The 23,823-nt window shown below is 38.1% G+C and overlaps 1 protein-coding gene across 1 annotated transcript in view; it reads right to left on the reverse strand.

The window, feature by feature from the left end:
- The window catches only part of LOC106624895 (dynein beta chain, ciliary), a 45,202-nt gene extending 23,767 nt beyond the window's left edge, over positions 1–21,435 (reverse strand). Inside the window, exons 1-13 of the mRNA XM_070109460.1 lie at positions 21,265–21,435; positions 20,116–20,249; positions 19,575–19,986; positions 17,566–17,654; positions 13,122–13,763; positions 12,773–13,061; positions 12,207–12,422; positions 11,813–12,093; positions 9,548–10,614; positions 8,254–8,570; positions 8,085–8,188; positions 5,246–6,243; positions 4,346–4,566 (exon numbers count right to left, since the gene is read on the reverse strand). Coding sequence (XP_069965561.1) covers positions 4,346–4,566; positions 5,246–6,243; positions 8,085–8,188; positions 8,254–8,570; positions 9,548–10,614; positions 11,813–12,093; positions 12,207–12,422; positions 12,773–13,061; positions 13,122–13,763; positions 17,566–17,654; positions 19,575–19,986; positions 20,116–20,249; positions 21,265–21,435 — 4,941 coding nt within the window. The remainder of the gene's footprint in view (positions 1–4,345; positions 4,567–5,245; positions 6,244–8,084; positions 8,189–8,253; positions 8,571–9,547; positions 10,615–11,812; positions 12,094–12,206; positions 12,423–12,772; positions 13,062–13,121; positions 13,764–17,565; positions 17,655–19,574; positions 19,987–20,115; positions 20,250–21,264) is intronic.
- Between the last annotated feature and the right edge of the window lie 2,388 nt (positions 21,436–23,823).

The raw sequence follows: 23,823 nt of genomic DNA on the forward strand, positions 1-23,823 counted from the left end.
ACTAACTAAGCCTAGTAAATAAATGAGAAAAGCTGCCGGGTTGATAGCGAGGAAAATATGCATGCCCATTGTGTAATGATGTATGTGTGCGCATATGTATGTATGTGTTATTTGAAACCAAATGGCTTTTGGTAATCGCTGCGTGGTTTTAGTGCGCATACTAATGCGGTTCCGGCTCGGTTGCTGTATGAGCCTACACTAAGCAGCAGCCGGCCTCAGCAGCAACTCGAAATTGGCCAACTCATCACCTCTTGAGAAATTAGCCAACTAAAATTGCATGCATTATGAACAGCTGAGTCAATACTCGCACCGATTGCCAGTCATAAATTAGGTGGCAAACAGTTGCTTTTTGTGAATCGCAGTGCTTTTGGTCACTTCGAGCGACTACTGTGGTGCCTATTAACTTTTCGATATTTCTTGGGATGGTTGTTGTTGCTTTCTGGCTGTTATAATAAATAAACTTCACTCACATTGTGTACTTTAATTTATTATTTACACTCGTATCAATATCAACCATATGATGCATTTTATATTGCGGTTTCTGTAGCCCACATGAAGCTTTTCTGCGCTAGATGTTGAAATCGATTTTGTTGAGAAGGAGAATTGGTCATTTGGCTATAACATAAAGATAAATTACCAAAAAAATTAAATAATTATTCTGTTAGAAATCCGTTCTTTACTAGTACTCCATACTATACTATAACACATAACTATAGTGTGGTTCAAGAAGTTTATGTCTTAAGTTTAAATTAATTAAGTCTTCAAACTTTTATTTAGAATTGCTTGGGTGTTTATTTTAAATATATGAAGATTTTCTACTATGGCATCATTTTTTTTGTCTGTCACTTCTCTATGATCTTTCAAGTCCAGGTATAAGATTTTTATAAAAATTAATTTATTGCTGTCAACTAGGATTAGCAAAATCTTATTCGAACGTTTTTACTATTTGTTTGAAGCAAGGAAATACGGGAACTTCTCCACCACATTTTCCTCAAATTTCGGCGCAACACTTATTTGTATTAGTTATAAACTCAGACATGCCAGTAGAGATATTTAAGTAATCAACTAATGTGTTTTAGAGTTTTATAGGATTATTTTTACTTATTTCTTACCCCTTCGATATTTTCTTTTAAAACGACCTGTCATATAGACAATAAAAACCAGGTAAAACGAACTCAAGTGCGTGACGATATAAGTAAACTTTATGCCACATTTTTATGTTCGTTCTTCCTATAGAACCTGGATAACTTCATTCATATATCGCAGAAGGTTTCAAAACTACAACTCAACATCATTTTAGTGCCGCGAAACTGCAATAAGTTTGGGCCACTATTACTTACAATCAAAATTTTTGTTCCATTCAAAAAAGGCTCTCGGAAAACAATGGTTCAAAATGTTCCATGCTAATTGTGATCTACAATAATAGGTAACTCATTAATATTTAATATACGAGTAAAAATACGTCAAGTGAACTCCCCATTTTCCACTTGATCATCGCATTTGAATGTGAGTATTTTTTCATAAAGTAGTCACCATGAACAAGTAATCCCCCGCTCAGTTTTTTTAAATTTTAATTTTAACAATTCTTTTTTAATTGAAAATTTTTGCTACTTTTAGTTCAAAAATTAATAATTAGAAAACTATTGGTGATTTTTTAGTGAAATTTTCAGGAGTTATAGTTCAATACTTGTACTTTGAGAAAATATATATGAGTTTAAATTTTTTTTTTCATATTGTCAAGTGGACCCTCCCCTCCCCCCACTTGACGTGGTTTTACTCATACGTAATGTATGAGAGTGGATTTTTTGATGATCCAAGTTATTTCCTAGGTAACAAGTCACATTAAATATCGACAATATTTTAATCTTAAGCAATCCTATACCATCCTCAGAACCACGCAGTTCTGGTATGTTCAAACAATTCGAGAAATACTGAGAGCGTTTATGGTGCAAACCTGTGACCCTCTTCGGAATTATGTTTTGTTTTTATAAATTAGTAGTTTTTTCCCTTTCTTTCCGTCTACGAAATTTGGTCAGAATCTTCTTTCGGGAGCACTCGTTATTGCTTGGGATCGTGAAACACTAACTAAGGAAAAATAATAAAACTGAGGGAAGCAATTGCCCAGAGGCGGCTAGCTTTGGCCAATAGGAGGAGAATTGTGTACCAACAGGACAACAGCAGGCCATACATATCGGTAATGACTCCGGAAGCTTGTTGTTGCTGGTGAAAAATTCCCCTCAAGAGAAGGTTGTGGGAATCGATTCCAGGTTTTGGCAAAAGGGATGAGGGTTTTATGTGAAATTACCTCAATAATGGCAATCGAAAAATTGTGTATTTTTTACCAAAAAAGGATCTTTCTAATTATGACTACAAAGCCTATATTTGGTACCAAAATAAGTATCTAATATAGAACATATTACAGATATGGGACAATGGGTTTACTTCTTTTAACTTTTTAGTAAAAGTTAAACTATGATACGATCATATAGATTAGCTGGACTGACTATCAACAAAACTAGTCTGTAGATATCAGCAGAATTATCGACAAAATCAACTGGTTCCAGACCTCACCAACCAACCGTTATGTCACTATAAATAATCACAGGCTTGCTTAACTGCAGCATAATATTGCAATAGCGAATTCCGTTATAATTGAAGTAAATTCCGTTATTTTAAATTACCAAACGACACAGAGGTTTTGAACTAATCAAAATGTCATTCGAAGTAAACTTGTCAGAGAGTTATAATTAATCTGGTGACATAAATATGTGTGCTAGTTTATGGCTTTAAAAAAGTTCAACTCCAGATGTACGAGAACTTATGTTATTTTTGGCATTCACAGGAACTCATATTGATTATCAGCGTTCGTTAAGTCACACCCAGATGACCCATTATATTTGATAAATGCTTGGCCAATTTACAGTAATGGGCCACAAGATGACAAGTGACAGGGATGCCATCTAAACAAAATGCCAGTACATTCGAGTGGATGTTTGTTTGTGTAAATGTTGGTCTTAGAACTAAACCAAAGAAAAGTATAAGAAGGGACGATGAATGATGTGCTGTGGTTATGAGAGTTCATCGCTGCTTTTGACCCTCAAGTCAATGTGTTGGTATGTGTGTGAGAATGCTTGTAGGCTAGTATGCATATAAACGAGTTTTGAAGATAATTGGAAAATTGTTTAACATCACTCTTGGTTGATTATGCTGATGTGCTAAACATAATCGCTTCAGTTATTTTAAGGATCGCCGGCAGCTTAAAAATTATATACAAACTGATATTTATGTACGAGTATGTACGTAAGTAAATTTGAGTAAATTTTGGAAGTGTTATTCTTGCGGAAGTAATGCTTTTAGTTTGTAAATATAATCTTCGAACAATTTTGAAAGCTTTACTTCAGCTAAAGATGTCCGATCGCTTAAAAATCTATATGATTAGACTAGAATATAAACTGTTTATTCCAGAAACCAAATTTTAGATTGTTGAATTGCCGAGTTAATTTCTTTCGGGGTTTTTAAAATAATCCTTATAATTTCATTATAATGATTTCAATGTATTATCTTCAGTTTCTTAAAGAAGTGGAGAACAGCCTGAGCATTCTAATCATCTTAGTTGCCCGAAGTGAAAATACGAATGCTCTAACGAATGGAAAGCTCAAAAACCTGCTTTTCGAAACTTACAACCGTCTCCAGTTGGAAAATTTTTCATGTGAAGAGTACAAAGTAAGTCCAAAAAATATTTAAGATTTCCAAAGCTAGACAGATTGATTGACCGCTCTTTTGTCTCACTTCTATAGTAATTTGACTCGACGACGACATATATATATTAGTTCTTAATTCTTCGAAGACTTTAAAAGATTCATGGTAAACATAATTCTAAAAGTTATTTCTAGGAATCTGCTCTCTTTCGCAGAAATACATATTCTGGGCGTTCTGTTGGATAATCTGATGAATAAGCATATATATTTCCAAATAGTTAAAAGATTTAAGAATATTTATTACTTTTAATAAAGAAGGAGAAAATATTGAATGCGATTTGTTACATACTTTAAATATATATATATTCTAAGGTTTTCAAGCTGCAGAAGTTATTTTATATGAAAAGGAGCCAATTTGCCATTGATGACAGGCCATTGCACTCAAGTACTGTTACTGGAGAACAAAAACACTGCAGACAAAGTATTCTGACATGACAAGAATAATGGAGGTCGAAAGCTTTTTGTTCACCAATCTTGTGAGTAGACAATCTTGGCTGTCTTGGCTGTGCTTCTTCTTCATAATGTGTAATGTGCCACCAAAGTAACTTTCTAGACATATATACATACTTGTATAAGGGGTGACTCACCTGCATTTTGAATGCCTCCATGATGGCGTAACCTTTTCCAGTGACAGCTTCCTTTTCGCGCGCGACTCGTAAGGTGGCTTGTAGCACCTGTTCCCGCTGTTGTTCCCACAGAAAGGCGTATGCATTGAATTGCGCCGCGAAGAGTCGCGCCTCGCATATGGTTGCTGTGAGAGCAGCGAGTATGTCGGCGTTCAGCTGACGCAGTTCATCGGCGGAGATGTCTAATGGCAAAAATAAAAGCAGTTTACAATTATGTACGTTTAGCCGAGGAGAGTGACGTGAGCATAATTGAGCTTATCTATGTTACACTTGTACGTAAATATATTTATATACATATATGTCTTGAACTGAACTTTTTTTTGTATAACGGGTTTTAATTTGATTTTCTATTTGCTTTGCTTACAGATATGTCTCCGAACGACAGAAAATATTCCTCGAATAATTTTGAGAAAGGATCCGCTTTGACTGGGAGATCCCAATCCGGGACCATTTCAGTTACGTAGACCCGACTGTCTACGGGAATGACAAAGTTAGGGAACTTTCTCAAACCTAATTCTGGAGGACTTCAGCGTCAACTATTGCACTGCTAGAGGCTTATATTAAAACCGAGAAGCTTCCTTATTAAGAGGTGTATTTTGCTTCATTTTTAAGCTCCATCTGGAAATCAAGATGATTCAGCATTGGATCTTGCCAATCTAAGTAACTTTGAGGTTATAAAGCTTAGGGTAAAGTTCAACGATATCTTTGAAATATTCGCATCCTTGACTATGTTTAAAATTTTAAAATTAAGTATAAATAATCAGTTGGAAAATAAATATTTCACCAACCAAGCTCACAGTTTAGGCGTATACTAGTTGCGGTTTCGGATATATGGTACCATAAAACTAATATTTTTTTCACCTGTTTGGTCTCCGTTAACCTTCTGTGATCGCACCGCTTTAGTCGCTATTTCCTGTAGCTGTAGACGCTTCGCCACAGCTACCGCATGTAACGTTGACAAACTCGCATTTCGTGTCTGTCGCTGATTTCGGTCCTCTTCCGTGCGTCGTCTGTGTTGCAATATTGCGAAGCTTCGCAAGTTTTCGGCTTGCAGAACGTAATCATTATTATTGCATTCAACGGTTTCTACCACAGCGCCATCGTCATCATTTAAATGATTGTTATTGTTGCCATTATGTGCACCTTCGTCTTCGGCGCTGCCGTCGTTGTCTTCATTGTCATCAGACAGCGACTTGTCGTCAACAATACGCCGCGGCATGCAACCGTGGCTAGTCTGGTGTATGTCCTCTAGTAGCTGCTCGACGATTTGCTGAAAATTATTTTCAACACTCACGTTGAATGATGGCACGAAGCGTATTTCCGTATTTGTATGCCACACATCCGACGCCGCCGTCGTCTCCGACTGCGTCTCGGTCTCAGGTGGTAGCAACTCTAATTTCACCTCAAAAAGTGGCATTGCGGTTGCCGCCGACACAGCAGACGATCTGTTGAGGTGTTGGTGTAGCGTTATAACGGCACTACTGTTGCTGCCACCACTGCTGATTGCAGACATAACTCTCGTAGTAGTCGTTGTTGTTATTGTTGTAGGCGTTGCTGCTACTGGCGGTACAGGTTTTGTCGGCAACGGTGTTTGCGGGCGTGGCGACAACAACAATCGCTGTTTGCCACCGGCTGCCGCAACTGGCTGTTTATGATGCGCGTACAGTGTCTGTGCCCCTGCGCTTGTACCACACGCAACGACAGCGTCAGCGCCGTCATCATCATCGTCATCGCCAACTTGGGCAGGTGTGCTGGCAGTTGACGTATTTGCTGCCGTGAAGTGTGTTGTTTTTGTTGCTCTAGTTGACAACTCTTCATTTTCGCTGGCGTTCACCATTCGGTTGTGAAAATACGCCAAACTGTGCGGAAGAAAAAGGGGCGAGCAGGCGGTCGACCGCCGCATGCGACGGAGCGTATGAGTGATGTGCAAATTAAATTGAGTGCATATTGAGTGAGCTGCACGCAAGCGTTGCAAACAAACATAGCGGCAGCGGTGTGGCATGTTGGCAAAAACTCGCGGCATTAAATGTGAAAACATTAAAGTGTGTTAAAATAAAATAAAAACAGAAACCGACATACATCAGCGCTTGCCGTGTGCTAGCGAACGGGGTGGAGTTGGAGTTGGAGGTGGGGGTGTTGTGGCAAATGAAATATGCCAACAGCGTGCAATAGAATAGCGGCTGTGCGCGTGTGGCTGCAGACTTGCATGTCGTTGCGCTGCTTTGGCATTCGCATATTTGGGTTTTTGCGGCCAACCATTTTGTATGCGGGTGTTTGTGCAAGGACATATGCAACTTTTTGTTGAACTTGTTAAATTTATAACAACGAGAGGCAGTAATGTAATAAAGGGAAATAATGTGGCCGGTGATTGAAGAGCACTTTTCGCTGCTTCAATTGAAATGAGTATTTTAGGCGATTTTGAAGTTTTAAAATAATAAAATCGGCGTGGAATGTGAAGTACATAAGCGCCTTAAGAGCTTGGTGGGTGTTTGATTACGTCAAATAATATATTAAAAATGTGTAAATTTATGGTTATTTAGATTTCAAAAAAAGTGCACTCTGCCTTTTAGCAGCTCCAGTTTTTTTTTACTGGGAATTTATAAAATTAAGTTTTTGCAGCAAAAATATGGTGATTTTATTTATGACTCAAAATATTTGAGTATTTACTTTAATTAGTTCAAGAAAACCCTTGCTAGGTTTAAGATTTAACCTATAACGTTATATATTTAAAATTTCCTTAATAATTCTGATTAAATGCCTTAATTTTTTTTAAATCAATCGTTGAAATTAGTTGGAATTTCCATTATATTCAAAAATAATTAAACTATTAAAAAAACTGATATATTTCATTATCACTTTCAATAAAAAAAAAATCTATTCTCTCTCTCAAAAAACTCTAATTAAAAGTATTCATAGCATAAAAATTTTGAATGCAAGCAAAATTGAGATATATATGGCAACGCTGCTGTAATTTGTATTTTTTAAGTCTTTTGTAGGCTTTATTGATTTGTTAACTCAACAAAAATTTAAAAAAAATCTTGTGATAGTGATGAGTGATTGGTTTGTTACGATATGATATCATATGAAATGATGTTGATACGATATGACTTCAAGAACTGATTATGCATTTGGATATAATCACATTGCTTAGCTTTAAATTATTTTACCTACTTGGAAAGGAACTATGATGCGATAAACCAAATAATATTTGTGTTGATAATGATGACATCGATAAGAAATGATGTGATGCTATAGAAAGCGACGTGCTTTATTATCATGGGTTTTGATAATGATGTTAAGATGGTGACGTGATGGAAAATCTTCCCATTATAATGGTGATGCGATTAAAATTAAGTTGATAATGATGAGACATGATGTGATGATGTAAGGTGATAGTGATATTAATTAACCTGATATGAATTAATTGCTCATGAAGAAATGTTTTGCGATCTTTAAATGTACATATGTATATGATGTGATACGATGCCAATATCGTCAGGGCAATGATGTGATGTCGGATGATCCTCTAATATAATATTATATACATGAAGTGATGTGTTATTTGATGATATGTATAGTATATTCTGTGATATGATAATCACGTCGTTGGATTAAGACATGATGTGAGTACAAGAAGTTTAAGTGCAACTTGACATTGATGGCATTTCAAAAATATGATGAATGTGGCATATTTGGTCACCTGACTTTAATAGCCATGCGCACTTCCTGACTAATCAATGCCTCCACACCGGCTAGATACTTGTTGTAGCTGCGTCGTTGAGCAGTGGGAAATTTGCGTAAGAACTACAAAAACAACTCTTGAGTGTAAAAACGAAACTTTTACACTCACTCAACCACAACAAACCCACCTCCTGTATGCATTGATCGTCATGCCCCTCAAACTCGCCGCGCTGTTGGTCATAATCGAAAAACAAACAGAAATTGGCAATCAACAGTCGATTCAATAGACGCCGTGTCTCATCGCATTGCACGCGCCGTTGCCGTAACCGTTCCTGCTGCTGCTGTGCGTCTAATAGGTTACGCCCGTAGGCGCAACGTTGGTAGAGTGGGTCACGACTCCAACGGCGTATACTTTGTATGATGGCCAGTAGATTATGCTGTGTTTGCTTGAGGCGATTATAGAGTCGTTTGGAACGCTCATAGATTTCATGCATTAATGCCGTATCTGTGTGGAAAGCAAATTAGAAGGGAGTGAATCGCTAAATGTGATATGGAAAATTAGTAGGAGCAGAAAGGGAAGAGGTTTTCACTGGTTGATAGCAGATGTTTGTCTGTCTCTCCACATTAGTACTTTGCTGCGTGCTTAATAGAGCCAAAGCGAGGAGGTTCTTAATTTAGATTATTGGGCTTTTAGCCTTCGTTTTGAGGGCCTCAGTTAGTGCTTTGGTCTTAATCGTTAGTGTGTTGTGAATTAAATATTTACATAATCGATATGAACAGAAAAAGTGTAAGAATTTGTTGATTGTCACGATGGGCGATTTTTCAAAACAACATGTTATATTTTATTAGCAAAGTTAGTTCAGTAGAAATAAAGCGTAAAAATACGTTCTGGAGATTTTTTTTTCGAAAACAACTGAATATTGAAACACGATTGTGAGTATATAGCATCTTATACATAGGTTTTTGAACTTTTTACTTGAAGACCTGTACAATATACTGTATAAAAACAACCAGAAGAACTAAATTCAATTAAAATATTAAATATATCCGATCAAGTAAGAGGTTGTGAATGTGAAATATCTTCGTCAGGTTTCGGTGTGTTATATTTAGTAAATTATAAATTCTTAAATAAAAATCTATTAAAAAGAAAAACATGCCCACATTAACCAAAATCTAAAACTAATATGTCCTTGGTAGTTTTTTCAAAATTTTTACCAAATCTTGCAGAATAGAGAAATTTCGAGCTTCTGAGGTTAAAAAAATGTTTTTGAATATGGAGTCGCAGTCCAAATCGGATTCGCACACTAAATACAAAAATATCTTGTTCCTTATGCGATAATTTAAAACTTTTTAAGTGTTTATTTCTCTTTATAGATTGTTTCATACTAAATTGACTGACATTCAGAATCTTCACTGATACACCTTTTGAAACCATTAACTAACAAAATTTTTTTAGTGACGATTTTGCCGCTTATCGCTTACCATACGTGCGCCATGTGAGCGTAGCGCATGCCTCTGCCACACGTTCGTCAATTGTATTCACTTCATGGCGAATCAGTTGCAATTCGGCAGCGCTGCCAATAATGCCGCCGTCACAAGCGTCATCAGTGGACAGACCACGAATGCCATTGTAGAATTCGCAGATTTTGATGAGTTTCACTTTGCGTTGCCAAAACTCGTCTCTTTCGCCATACAAATCCAGCAAATTGCTCTCCAACGCATTCGGTCCTTGTTGCTGTGTTAACGATGCATTTGTAGCGGCTGACAATGACGCAGTTACAGCTGCTGCCAACTCCATGCTGTTGCTATCTTCAAATTCCCCATTCGCGTTGTCTGGCTCTCCCACCATCGCTGATTGATTTGCAAGCTCATGTTGAGCCTGAGTGGTTGCCATAACGCCGGCAGCCTCAAACGTTGATAGATTGTTGACGCTAATGTCGTTGCTGCCGCGTCGCACGCCGATCGCCTGCTGCATGGCCAACAAATGTTTGACCTCTTGTAAAAGTCCAAATAAATCCGATGAGAAATTCATTTGCAGTGATTTTGCCTTTGCACTCGATTTCGGTGCGTCTTTGATGTTGCTGCGGTTTTGTTTGTTATCGGTGTTGTTGTTATTAGCACTCATGTTAGTTTTGTTGTTGCTGCGGCTATTGTGATTGCGCGAATGTGCCAACGCTGTGGTGATTGCACTTCGAAAATTTGCGCCAAAGGTGTAATTTCCACCAGCGCCACTCAAATGACCGCTGCCGTCGCTGTTGTTGCTTTGGCTGTTGCTGTTGTTGTCGCCGAAGAACATCACACGTGCATCAAGTCCGTCGGCTGTTCTTTTGCATATAGTCTGCTGCCAATTGTGCCAGATTTTCAATTGCAAATTGCTAAGCTTTGTTGTCAAAATATCTCGACGCGTATTTAGTCGTCGGTAGGCGTTTACTGTGTTAACGGTTCCCTCATCGATAACACCTTCTTCATGCCAAGTTTCGTTGTATTCCATATTGTGGTTGTTGCTAACTGTTTCGTTGCCTCCGGCTTGAATGTCGGCGTTAAAGAGCCTAGGGAGAATTTGGTGTTAATCGATTGTGGATAAAATCAGAAGAGAATGTTGCACTAATTAAAGTTGGATCTGGCGCAAATCTAAAAATTCAGTGTTATCGTTATTTCGTTCTTTATGCCTTAATACATTTTCGAAATTTTTGGTGCAACATTTATGTTTTTGTTATTACGTGATTTAGTAAAAATTATGTTTAATGAAAACTTCGCGTTACATTTCCTCATTGAAAGTATTAACAAATTATTGGGTGTATGACTTCAATAATATTGAACGATACACCAATTTGTAGGATATTTTTACTTACAATGATTTAACACAGTCATGATTAGGAATGTGAGAAACCCTTTGGGGTAAAGTTACTTTCGTTTTAGACATAGCAATATCTTTCTTGAAGAAATAAGCTGCAAAATATCCATTAGATCAAAAAGGCATGTTATTCTAAATAACTTAAGTGAAGTCAGAATAAGAGATCTCATGGCTAGGTAGGATTAGTTTTTATGGTTGATCACCAAGAAGAGAATCATACTCGAACTATTTAGGACAGTTCTTTGTAAAGCCAGAAAATTTACTACAGTTTGAGTCTTAATTTGGAACTTAACTCCCCTAGTTAATAGCATTTCAATTATAAAAAAAATAAACGAAAGTAATTAATACTTAAATTTGTGTTGATTATATTCTATCCGATTTGAAACACTTCTATGGAAACCATACTTGCTTAAAAACTTAACTTTAACCTCAGATCATTCGGAAATATACATATTGATTGTCCAACGGAACTAAGCGGAAAGTTATGTGTGTTAGAATCCTTCTCCTGCCGAATGGCGGTAGACATATGTCTCTGCACCACTGTACTATGGCGGACAGCAAATGTAGGGCTTTATGCCAATTAATGTGGCCGTTCATATTTATGCCATTGATATAGCATATACCTGCATATTTCTAAAGTACATACCAAAATTTAAAGTCTAAAATTGTATTTTACAATTTTCCGTTATAACCTTTAACAAGCTTATAGTGAATACCCGTTGAAACTCACAGCAGCTGAAAATTCGCGTGAGCAATAGTAGTTGCCTACTCAGTTGATGCGAATGAGTGCAAATTCCAATCGATTGCATTACCTCATTGAGCTTCAGCAAGTTATATGTTCAGATATACATACATATGTATGTATAAAAGCTATAGATGTGCAATAAACTCACATTGTCTTCATAAAATTATGCAGTTCCCGCGATGTCAGAGCGTCTATACGTTGCATATGCTGTTCCAACCACATTAGAGCACCAGCGGTGGGTGGAAATCCCCATTGGATCGGTATGGCAGACACACCACGAAATTCAAATTCTAAAAGTACTTTATGCGCTGAAGTCTCCAGCTGCTGCAACTCTTCATCGTAGATATGAAGAAGATGTGACTCAATGACACGAAGTTCCGGTAGAATTGTGCCTCGTTTTAGGATGCCACTGCCAAGCATTACCGTTAGCTGTGAGGCACACATACATATAAGGGCAGCGGTGTAAGTGTGGGCGAAAAACAGAGAGAGAGAGAGAGAAGTAGTGAAATGGCAAATAATTTGAACATTAAAGTCAGACACACCTTAGTTAATTGCTCCCAGTTTTGGCAATCCTTGTATGCCTGCACAAATAACGTTGCCAACTTCTGTTCCAGCGCGTGTATATGTACAAAAAAGTTACGGAGCTGTCGCTTAAAGTGCGTCCATTTGCTGCTGCTCGGCAATTGCGTATTCAACTGTGCTGCGTCGAATTCGGTAAGAGTCCATTGCTCAAAGAGCTCCTTGAATTGTGTGTGCACCTGTGCCGAGGGGTATATAAAGTTTCATTTACAGTGAGATTTTGAGGGAATCGCATCAAATTTAATTTTTTGGGGACAATTTTTTTTATGCATTACGTTGTCAGCAAGCTTTTTGATGTTCGAAATTCAAGTGGGAAATTGGTGATGGCTGACAAAAGGCGACTGAAGTTTCAGCTCAAGAAACTCGGAGTCTCACGAAACGGGCTGGGAAACCGTCAATGAATCTCTACAATAATTCTCGAAATCTTTCGGTTATCAACCCTTTCTGATATCGTTTAGTTATATTTCGACAAAAAAAAAATTTTTAAATCTCACCCATAACATTTAAGAATAGAAACACTATAACTCACCTGTCTTACCCGCTCGTTCAGTTGTTTGCCACGCAGACCGCCAAATTCTATCTTCTCAAGATTTTGAAAAGATACTGCAGCCTCAAATAGAGTGCACATATCGCACAACTGCGCCAAAAATCCATCAATTGTGCAACTAAAAACATCGTCGGGCGAGAAACGCCAGATCTCATAAGCTTCATTGCTGTTGTCCGAAGAAGTTGAAGCGGCCATTCGCGATGTGCTGGGTATGGCGGGTAACAACTGCTGGTTGCTGGAATATTTCTCCTTGTACTCCAACAGACGAGACCTGAAATGAGAGCCGTGTAGAATCACCACTCAGTTTGAAATTCAACCACTAATAGTCTACTTAAGCTGCTCCATAACCTCCATCGTTTTGGTTATTTTGGACAACCCCTCATCGGCGTCGCCTTGAAAGAGTAGTGAGAAATCCAAATCCTCGCTGGCGCGCCGCACCAACAAGTGGCAAACGCAACGCAGCAGCACCGTCATACGTTGCGTACTGCGGTAGTAGCGCGCATTAGTCCAAACGAGATGTAGTACATGCACGAGTGGGTTCACCAATTCGCCAGCGGCGTGAAAGTTGACAGCATTAAAAGCGGCTGTTTGTCGTAGTAACGGCTGCAGCCACAATGTGTTGTCCTCGGCTTCGTGCCAAGCGCACACCAAACGCTTGAAGACCATCACGAATGGCTCGTAGTAGGGCGAGTCGATGCTCTTCAGTATGTGTGTGAGTGTCTTGTGTGTCGGTGTGCGTAATTGTTCGTAAATATTTTGCAAATTTTGCTTGCGGTTAGACCAGTAGGCGATTTCGTGCGCGGGGAGCGTTACAAGCACTACACTCTTGATTTGCTGGCTACTGCTTCGAGCTAGAATACCACTCTGGCATTCCGATCTTTCGATAATTATGTCGTGTATCTGTGTGGTCCAATTAATGTACATCTCCTCGAGCGATGCGCGAAACTTCGGCTCGATGGCTGGTGCGAGATTACTGTGAACGAAATGGAATATGTTAAAGGGTCAATAATTAATCTTAGAGCGCTCATAACCTTTGATATCTACCCTAGAAAGGCGAATTCATTGTATTATTGGGATAAACGATCTTATAAAATAAATATTCAAAATTTTTTTTCGATATTAAACTAAAATTTAGTTCATTCTCGAAATGATATGAGAAATTAAAACAAGCAGCACGTGTCATAAAAACGACCGTCAACAATTCTACTATATATTCGTTTCCCAACAGTAAGAAAATAACGAGACCGCATGAGATTTTCGATCCGCTCATAGCACTGCTATTGAATTTCAAAAAGTCAGTGTTTTGCAGTCACGGATATTGAGGTTTCAAGCTCTTTATTGACGATGTCAAAATTAATGCTAATTTGGAGAACTTATGAATATGCGGTCTTAAGCCCTTTATTGGCGATTTAAAAATTAATGCTAATTTAGAAGACTTATGAAAATCTTAAATGAACACTACAGTTAGACCTCGGGTGAACTTTTTCATGTCAGTTAAGCGTAACTCTGCTAAATAACTTTGGAATTGTCTTCAACATGCAAAGCCTGAAGACTCCCTGATTAGTTGGCTATGTATGTATACGTATAGTACATATATATGTGAGCTCATAAACTCACCGTAACTCGTGTCTTGTGAACAGTTTTTCACCCACATCGAGTCAAGTCATTGAACTTTTGCTATATTCCCTACTGCGATACAAAAATGGTAAGTAGAGGCAATCAAACCGGAACACCATCCCTAGGCCATTGTCATTCAACTCGTATGAACTTTGGTTAATTACTTTTTGTCTGCTCAAACTTCTTTCACTTCGGAAAGAGTTAAACGGCAAAACGTTGTGTTTCGGTTTTTCTCTTTATTCTTCGACATCATTGTCGACTCTGAAAACTTCCGCCTCACTTTACTCCTTCCGTTTCGTTTATATTGCATTTCGCCCCTCGCATTTAACCCTACGTCAATCCGCGTTTCGTAACCCGCACACACTCAAAGTGTTCATTGACCCATTTAAGATTGTTTATGTTGTATTCGTGCAAAGCGACCAACGTCTGAATGGAATGGGTGACATGAATGGATGCGGCTTTAATCGTTAAGCTGTTGCCATTTCATTCGATTGATTTGCATTTCGTCCAATACTCAGGCACGTTTCGTCAATCGAGGATTCGTCTAATCGCCCAAATGGTTAGACAACTGTCATCAAACAGCACTGGTTCGAGACTCCGTTTTGTGTTGGTTCAGCGGCAGCAACCAGAATTTAAATTTCAAGCAAATCAATAAAGTAAAAAGAAATATTTGAACAGGGATTAGCTTAGAATGGAATCAAAAGCTGCAGCGCTGAGTGCTTTTTTGTTATTGTTAAAAGTTAGTCAGAATCGGTGAAACTGTTTGTGACCGGCTGATTGTAGCGACGAACGGCGGAGAAATTGTTGTGTATACTAAAGTTTGCATTAGTTATTGCACAATGGGGGGATGGAAAGGAAAAGATTGCTAAAACTGCCAATGCCTTGAAATATTGTACCGCATAAACCTGTCATAGACCGATTCAATTTCTTGGCACCTCGAGCCGCCCAAATCTGAATTTTGGCTGAATATGGTAAAGAAAAACGTCTATTTTTCTTTAGAATAACTGAGCTATTAAAATAGGTCAACGGACTTATAAGTGATAAGAACCAATGGAACCTGAAAAAGTGTAGTGATAATAGAGTTATAAGAATCTCTGGTCTTCCTTGATGGTCAACATATTCAATTGTTTTGACGCGGCTGATACGTAGATCACTTTATATATATTATTCTGATCGACGAATAATTTTTTGTGGCTAAAAATAACAGGAGTAGAAATAGTGTTAAAGCAGAGAATTTCGGAATATGGAAGCTGTACCTCATGCAATTTTTTGAGTTAATATTTTTTTTAGTGTAATTTTTGCTTTCCTGAAGTGAAATAATTTCTTTACTATTTTATCTTATTTTTACACATAAACACTCCACTGTGGAAGTTCGAAGTGATTTCGTATTTTTCACTACAAAGTATGTTGTTCTTTTTACTGTGCATCTCTCTCCGCCACTCTGCTTAAGTAATCCATTTACAATTAATTTACATTTTTGGTGTCCGAATTTCGTTAAGCTAAAGCAGTAATGGTTTAGGGTAGCAAGCGTTTTAGTTTCATCTGCTTTATCTGGCGTAGCGGCGCTTCAGGCCACGATTAGCAAAAGGATAATATAAAAAATACATAAATTATTCCCATGGAAATGTAGTATAATTTATAATGAAATTAGAAATTACGTAGTCTCACGGTGGCAGTTTTGTAAATTCGTCGATATCTATTTAATTTTAGCATACCTTTAGGCGCATTGCGAATTAATTTTTAGCTTAAAGAAGTTTGCGTAACTCGATTTTACGGTAAAGGTGGCGCTGAATATCAGAGCGAACAATATTATATAATTGTAAATATTATGTATGGTTAATCTACATTCTTTGTTTCAAAACAGCTATAATTAGGCGATTACAAAGCACTTCAAAAATAATGTTCAGATCTTAAATCACACAACTTAATCACAATTTAAGTTTGCCTTTAGATCTGTAGCACTTGTTTCCGCCCAACCACGAATAAAATCTGATACTAGAAATGCAGGGTGCTAACTTAAGAGGCGTGTCTGCATTATTAATTAAAAATTTGTCGATGATTCGGGGCCGCCATAAGCGAGTGAATTTAATTACTTTTAACCGAATGAAGCTCAGCTAAGGTATACTTTTAAGCTGCAGAAAAAATTTTGCCTGATAGTTATCGTCCTTCTACAGCCAATGCCAACTTTTTTATGACATTAATAAGCCTTTCATAAAATTCAACTCATTCACTTTAGTTTCAACCGAAATCACTGCTATTTTAAGTGTCAGTGCGGAATCCAACTATATAGAAAATTATAAAACTTTAATGGAAACCTGAATTTAAGCTTGTCTGTGAAAACATGAAATCTCTTCTCAAGAAAATCTAAAACCGATCATATATAGAACACAACAAACAACTTGTAGCAGACATAATCACCTCAATCTCTCGGTTGTATAACTATTAACTCTTGGTTTAGTCCAACATTTCTTTAGAGAGTCTTCGATATTTTTACATATGAGAGGTTATATTTAAATAGACAACTTCTTTGGCTGAAAGAATATTGTTATATAAGCCGGTGAGTAAATTTAAGCATTAAGGTGTCCTAACAGAAAAAATGTTGGGTGAGATAAATTAGAACGCCGAAGAAAAGAAAGCTTCAGAATTATATGCGAAAAAGTTTTCACTTTACTGCAACGATCTTGAAGTTCCCATATTTGTTTAGAGATCATTTAATATAATACTGATACTACTGTTTCATTACTGACCTTGAGACTTGAGCCAAAGGTGCTTGATGTTCCATAATTCACTTTTTTATTCTGATTCTAAGTAAGAAAACCGAGTTAGGTGTATTGTCTACTTTGTCTGTTTATAATTCACAGTACAGGATCGAAATCTTAACTATGACTGAAAGAATCATAAAATTATCTGTTCTCTTCATCAAAAAAAAAGAAGTTTTAACAGTGAAGAATATACATATATCTGAGGAGTGCAGTCGTACAGTTAGACATCTAGTAGATAATTTCGTTCTAAGATGCATTTGAGAATAGGGACAGTTTATCGAGATATGGGAGTAAATTAAAAATAAAAATAGTTAAATTTGTGACAACAAAAATAAATTGTTGTACTTTCACTTTTGTTGCGAATCATATGTTCATCTCTCATCGCATTTTACTTACCCCTGATTAACGTGTGTTGCCACTTCTTCGATGACTGCCGGCGCAACTAATAATGATAAAATTGTGCGATTGTTGGTCTTCCCCTTGATCTGCGGAGGGATTCGCAAAAAAATATACGAAAAAAAATTACATAATGAAAATAGAATAACTACGAATTGAGCTTATTATGCTCGGTTTGTTGGCGTTAGTAATAGTTTAGGCACGTGCGTGTAAAGGTAACTCCAAGGCTCAATACAATAACGGTACACACGCACAAACACCAACAATTATTACCCATACACACCGACATAAGCATCTGCTCATTTGACAAGTTTTACATCCGTGTAAATATGTTCTAACTCGAACTTTAGTCAACAACAACAAAAACGGAAAAAAACAAACCATAGAACAATGACGTGTATAACATAAAAGTCAGCCAGGAAAACTTTTGCCAATTAGCAAAAATAGGCACGCACACAACTCTTCATGTGTGCGATCGCTCGTCCCTCCCCCCTTCTGCACTCGCCTTTCGTAGAATCTGCTCTATTGTGTGTAATATTCTCAATTAAATTAATGAAAATGCAAATACACACATACATAGGAGCATAGAAAGCGATAGATAATGTGGGAACATGCTTGTTCTTGCCGGTTATTAAAGCTTTAGTGAAATTAGGGTTGTGTGCAAGCTTTATTTGCTAGGGCTATAAACCACACGGAAATTACACGAGGTGATGATGCTAAAAGCGGCCTGCAAGTCGCTTGTTTGAGATTGCCATGTGAAATTGATAGCCCTCATGTGATGGCGGAATTTCCAAATACACCTTTCAATTAAGCTTATTACTTTGTAAATGATAAGCTGACTGCTCTGGCCTAACCCAGTGCACAAATAGCCTTTCTACGGCTGTACATAATAGAAACGGACGCGAGTTTATATTTGACAATGAATTTAGGAGATTTCTCCAAGTCTGTTTGGAGAATGTTTTATACTGTTACAAGAACTATACTTGTAAGTTAATTGAGGCGACTTACGACAAATTGAGGCGAAGGTGCCACGCCACATCGACTAGACCAGCTGACCACACTTTGGGTAAGATGAATAAATAGAGAATTGCAAGAAGAAGCATTGGAGAAAGGGAATTAATCAGGTTGATAGATTGCTCTCGCGTTTTGAGACAAAAGGGCCAACCATTGTAAAATTTCAGAACTGAAACCTAGAAAACCAAAATAAGAGACAAACATAAATTAAAAAAAATTTATTCTTCTGATTTTTTTTACTAGGCAAACATAAGGTCGTATGTCTTTCAAAATCAATTCTTCACCGCTTAGAATGTACTATTTTAATTCAGGAGATTTCAATGTAGCTAATATAATATATAAAAATGCATTGTAGATGAACCTAAATTTACCGTGTTTTAAATAAAGCTTTGACATGAACTCATGTGAGATACATCTGACTCAAGAGCTTAAAGAACCGCTGAATATTTTTGATCTTTCATGTCTTCCCAATGTAATCTTTATAGTCATCGCTCAAATTCAACTAGGTCTCAAAGAAGAGACTGAATGTTGAATCAGCAAGATTCATGCAATGATGAAAAAGAGCGGTTGTGGTTGCTTCATATAACTAAATAGTAACCCTAAATAAATCAGATTATAAAACAATATTTAGCATTTTAAGCACTTCTATAAGCCCATTGAGAAGTAGGCATTGGCATTTTGAGCATAAAGCATTGGCTGAATGAACGAAACGAACACCAGTAGTTAGACGCCTTAGAACATGCTGTAAGAATATTAATAAAGCAGCGATTGGGTTGAAACTAACACATTAAGAGTGCAATATTGTTTTCAGGCTTACCGAAAGTACTCAAATTACGCTAGTTAAATGAAGTAGTCAATTGTCTTCACCACATACAGAAGTAAATATTAATAAATTGGCGATTTTATATATAATATTTTAGAAAAAGTACCTAGTCTTTTAAACATCTGATGTGTGCTTAGATTTTATATTAAACTCCCCACTCCTATTTACTCACCTCAACCAGCGTGTTGCGCACCTCTTTAATATGTATTTGCAAATCCTTTTGCACCGGTTTCGGCCACGATTTCCGATTAATCGGACACTCGAGCAATGGCTGAAAAACTTCATCGAACAGCAGCGATAAAGTTTCAATTTTGCTGTGCACCGGCAAATCGCCACACAGTATTTGCGTACGGAAATTAGCTGCGGTTAACGGTATGTTCGCGCTTCGACGCACAAAGTAAACGCATTTGCCACGCGGCACACCGTCCAGTGTGGAGAAGCTGCTAGAAGCTGGTGGCATTGGCAGCGTCAACACAGCGGCGGCGGCCACAGCAGCTGCCGACGCCACGATAGCAGCGGAGCTTGTTGTATTGGCGGCTTTACTTGGTGGGTCGACATCATTAGATTTAGCTGTTGGCTCTGAACTCGCTGCTGTTGCAGCCATTGTGTGGCCAGCTGGATTGACTAATGCGGGGCGTGGATTCATGATGGAAGTTGGTGTTGCTAATAAGACACTCCCTGTTGTTGCTGTTGTTGGTGGCGTTGGTGCTGACCTCAAGGTTGATTGCGCCGCATAATTGTGGTGCAACTCACTGAGCGCAATTTTCGGTACCAAATATCCGCTATGATTGAGCGTCATAACTAGGAGACGCTGCTGCGCGTTTTGCAGCCAATCAAACATAATGACCTGGAAAATTGTGAAGGCTTCGGTTTACAGGCTTTAAATTTGAATATTTTTTGTGGAATTTTGAATTTTAAAAGTTATGAATGTCTTTGTATGATAAATTACTGATTTGTACTTAGTGTGTGGTGAGAAGCTCCTAATATTTAAATCGAGTACAAAAAGAATTTCTCGTTTTTAGATAGTATGTAAATGATTCAGAGTTCCTGTGAGAAATTTAGAGGTATGTGTCGCAAACTTAGGTTTGTTTCACCGAATTACAAAATATGTAAAGGCTTTTCTTTGTGGGACGTCAGACTTACATCATCTTATATACATCGACTTTAGCTGTATTACCATCTTTACTAGACCTTGTAAACTCCGTCCTGTAGAATCTCATGAAAGGAACTTTTATATCTCTTTCCTTATACCTAGGTGTTGTTTTTTTCCACAGCCACGTAATGAGAATCAACTCCGCTCAACGTTTTTTGATTGAAATGACGAGGTCTACAAGCATCTGACTTGCTAAGAGTTGCATTTGATTATAGTCAAAAGTTTGGATAAGTAGTTGTTGACTTGCCCTCTAGCGAACTTTCTATCTTGCTTTCTTGCTATCTATCTACATGGCAGAGGTTCCATTTAAACTTAAGTATACTCAATCGTATATGAAGGTATAAGCAAGTACTAACGGCACCTCGGCTGGATTTCGAGGTATAAAGCTTTGCTAGTTCAATCAACTCTTGACTTATTCCCCTAAGTTCTAACAAATAAAAGCGGTAATGAGAAATAAGATGAACTTCTATCGCACATGGAAAACTGAAAAGGACATAGCCCGATATCAAGTTCAGTAGAAACAAATATAAGGTGAGCGACTGAGCGATGAAGTATGAAATCAAGCTAGCTGTAAAAGCTTTTGAATAATATCATCATGCTATGCCAAAAACCGAGAGGTTAAGACGAAATATTTTCACTGCTAACTACTAGTCTAAGGCCTAACTAGTAGTCTAAGGTCTCACTCTTTCGATTATGAAAAAAAACTTACCCGAAACGATTCGGTGGCCATCATACGATGCCACTTGTCCTGCTTCAAACGCAATGAGCTCAATGTAAATGAGCTAATGAACTCAAGTCGTGGATCATTGGACTGCACCAATGACAATGTGCTAGCTGGATGTTCCCCCTCCTCCATTTCCAATTCATCGATGGTGGACATTGTCGCTTTTCGTTTTCACACAAACACACACGCGCACGTTTGATTTGAATAATTTTCTTTTGCAGAGTGAAATACTATGCGCAACACAAAAGCGGCACTTGCCAAGCGAGCTGTTAACTGCAAAGTGACCGCTAATGCCATTTGTGGTAGTGCCTCGCGGCGCACAGCTCACAGCTCAGGGCTCATAAATGCGCCCATGAGAACCGGCCACAGGGAGTGTAAGTGGTTTAGTCAGAGCTAAATGTGGGACAGCAGGGCCAAGTGGAGCGAGGCGGTTCGAGGTTGCGGCTTGGTGGACGGCACCAATACATGCTGTCGGCGGCTTTGTACGGGCCATTGCCAACAGCGCTGGTGCAACGGCGATTGGCATTGCTCAATAGTATCGATCAAACTTCAAATTTTAATTTGAAAACTATGTGTATTGCGCTCGCCCCTCAAGCGCCAGTGTGTGTGTACGCTGCAAACGAACTAGTAATCAGATGCGAATGCGCCAGTTAAAAGGTGAAATTAGAATTTTAGAATTTCAAAGCAGCACTGATGAATTGAGGCCTACACGGTAATTGGAGCAACAACGCGCTACTGCTCTACTAAATGCTGGCAGTATGTTGCATATGCATGTGACGCGACGAGTGAGTGTTTGTGTTTGTGAATATGCCCATGTAGTTTGAAGCAATTTCCGGCTATTGCCAACACTCAACGGAAGTCGGAAGTTGGACGGGAGTTTGGTTGATGGCATGGAAAATGCCAAGAATCCAAGCGCAAAGCACACATTTTTATTCTTGTTGTATGATCAACTTTGTTATTGGCGGCGACAAAGCACAATTCCATGCCAGCGCGGCACGTTTTATGTGCCACAAGTGCGGGACGGCACTTAATTCGCGAAAATTATGAGAAATGCGCGGAAATTAAAGTTAAGTTCAAAGTGCACAAATATTCAGACAGCCTAGTTGTTGTACAAACATAAAGCAAACATAAGCGCGCACACATATACTTATACTATATATGAGCGCATGCACTTTACCCGTAAGCGCGCCATAAACTTCAATGGCAAACAGCAACAATAAATGCCAGCGTCAGCTTTGTGCCAAATGAACTCGACTGGCAATGTGGATCGTAGGGCAGCGCCGCGCCGCGATGCCACAAATGCAATGCCGCGTCGGTTATAAATGTGTTGCACGCATATAAATTATACACTTGAGTAGACGTAGGCGGCAGTGTCGCCGGCGGGGTTGGTAACGATGCGTTAGTCAGGACTACTGTACCTATAGTGCGAAATGTGTATGGGAATGCCATGTTGAGTATATATTTCCCCAGTCGCCAACGGCAGCAGTCTCAGCATTGCTGCAATTTTATATTTACTGAGATATGAACTTATAGCTCATATACCTTTTGCTTTACATTTGTTCGTTGCTCTTTTATTTTTTAATTTTTCTCTGCCTTCACCGATAACAAACTGTAATTCACTGTAGGTCGCGCAGCAGCGGGCGCTCACCACAAATGTTGTAATTTGTGGTTGGGCAATGTTAACTGGACGCTTACTACTGTTGCCATATACTACTACTACATACATACGCATGTATGTCAAGCGGTTGTCGAGAGAATCAGCATGTGTCAGCCACAGCTGTCAGTGGCATGTGACGCCTTGACGATGGAGCGCTTGTCAAAATCTTTGTGCCGCATTGCCAACTCTTGATCAGAGCGCGTGTGAGTGGCAAGGTGAGTAATAAAGAGCAGTCAATTATATGTATGTGTATAGTATGTATGTCAATGAAATTAAAAAAATAAAATAAATAAATAACAAAAAAAAAATAGATACAAAAAGAATAATAAAATTTAAACGACTATTGATGCCGGTATTGGAGCGTTGATGTTTTACCATCGATGAATAACAACTATACTTATCTGTAAATCCACGTTTTTGCCATTAGCTAATAATGTCAATGATGTAATTCAATAAAAAAGCAAGATCTGAGTTAGACTCATTTTAAAGACATATATGTCTCTGGTGGAACTATGAACTCTGAAGTACCCAATTAAAAGATGCTATTTCTCTCTATTTTACGGGCTTTAAAATTCACTCTCATTCGTTCATTCAAACTTTTAATTTCGTCTGATACGAAACTTGTGTCTCAATGTCTCTTGATAAAGGACTTCACACTGTCCTCAAATATCGCCTCCTATATATGCTTTCATCAACATATTTTGAGTTCTTACAGGCGCTTTAAAATTATTCATCCCATCTTTTCTTTAAAGAGATTCAGACGAGCGATTTTTCGGGATATAGCTCTATTTCATTAGAGGCTCCTGGCTGACGTGGAAGAAAAAAATCATATACATATGTACATATATCGTATATATTCTCGCTTATTGGATTTTCAAAGTTAACGA

This window comes from Bactrocera oleae, chromosome 2 (genome assembly GCF_042242935.1).
Source record: "Bactrocera oleae isolate idBacOlea1 chromosome 2, idBacOlea1, whole genome shotgun sequence".
NCBI lineage: Eukaryota > Metazoa > Arthropoda > Insecta > Diptera > Tephritidae > Bactrocera > Bactrocera oleae.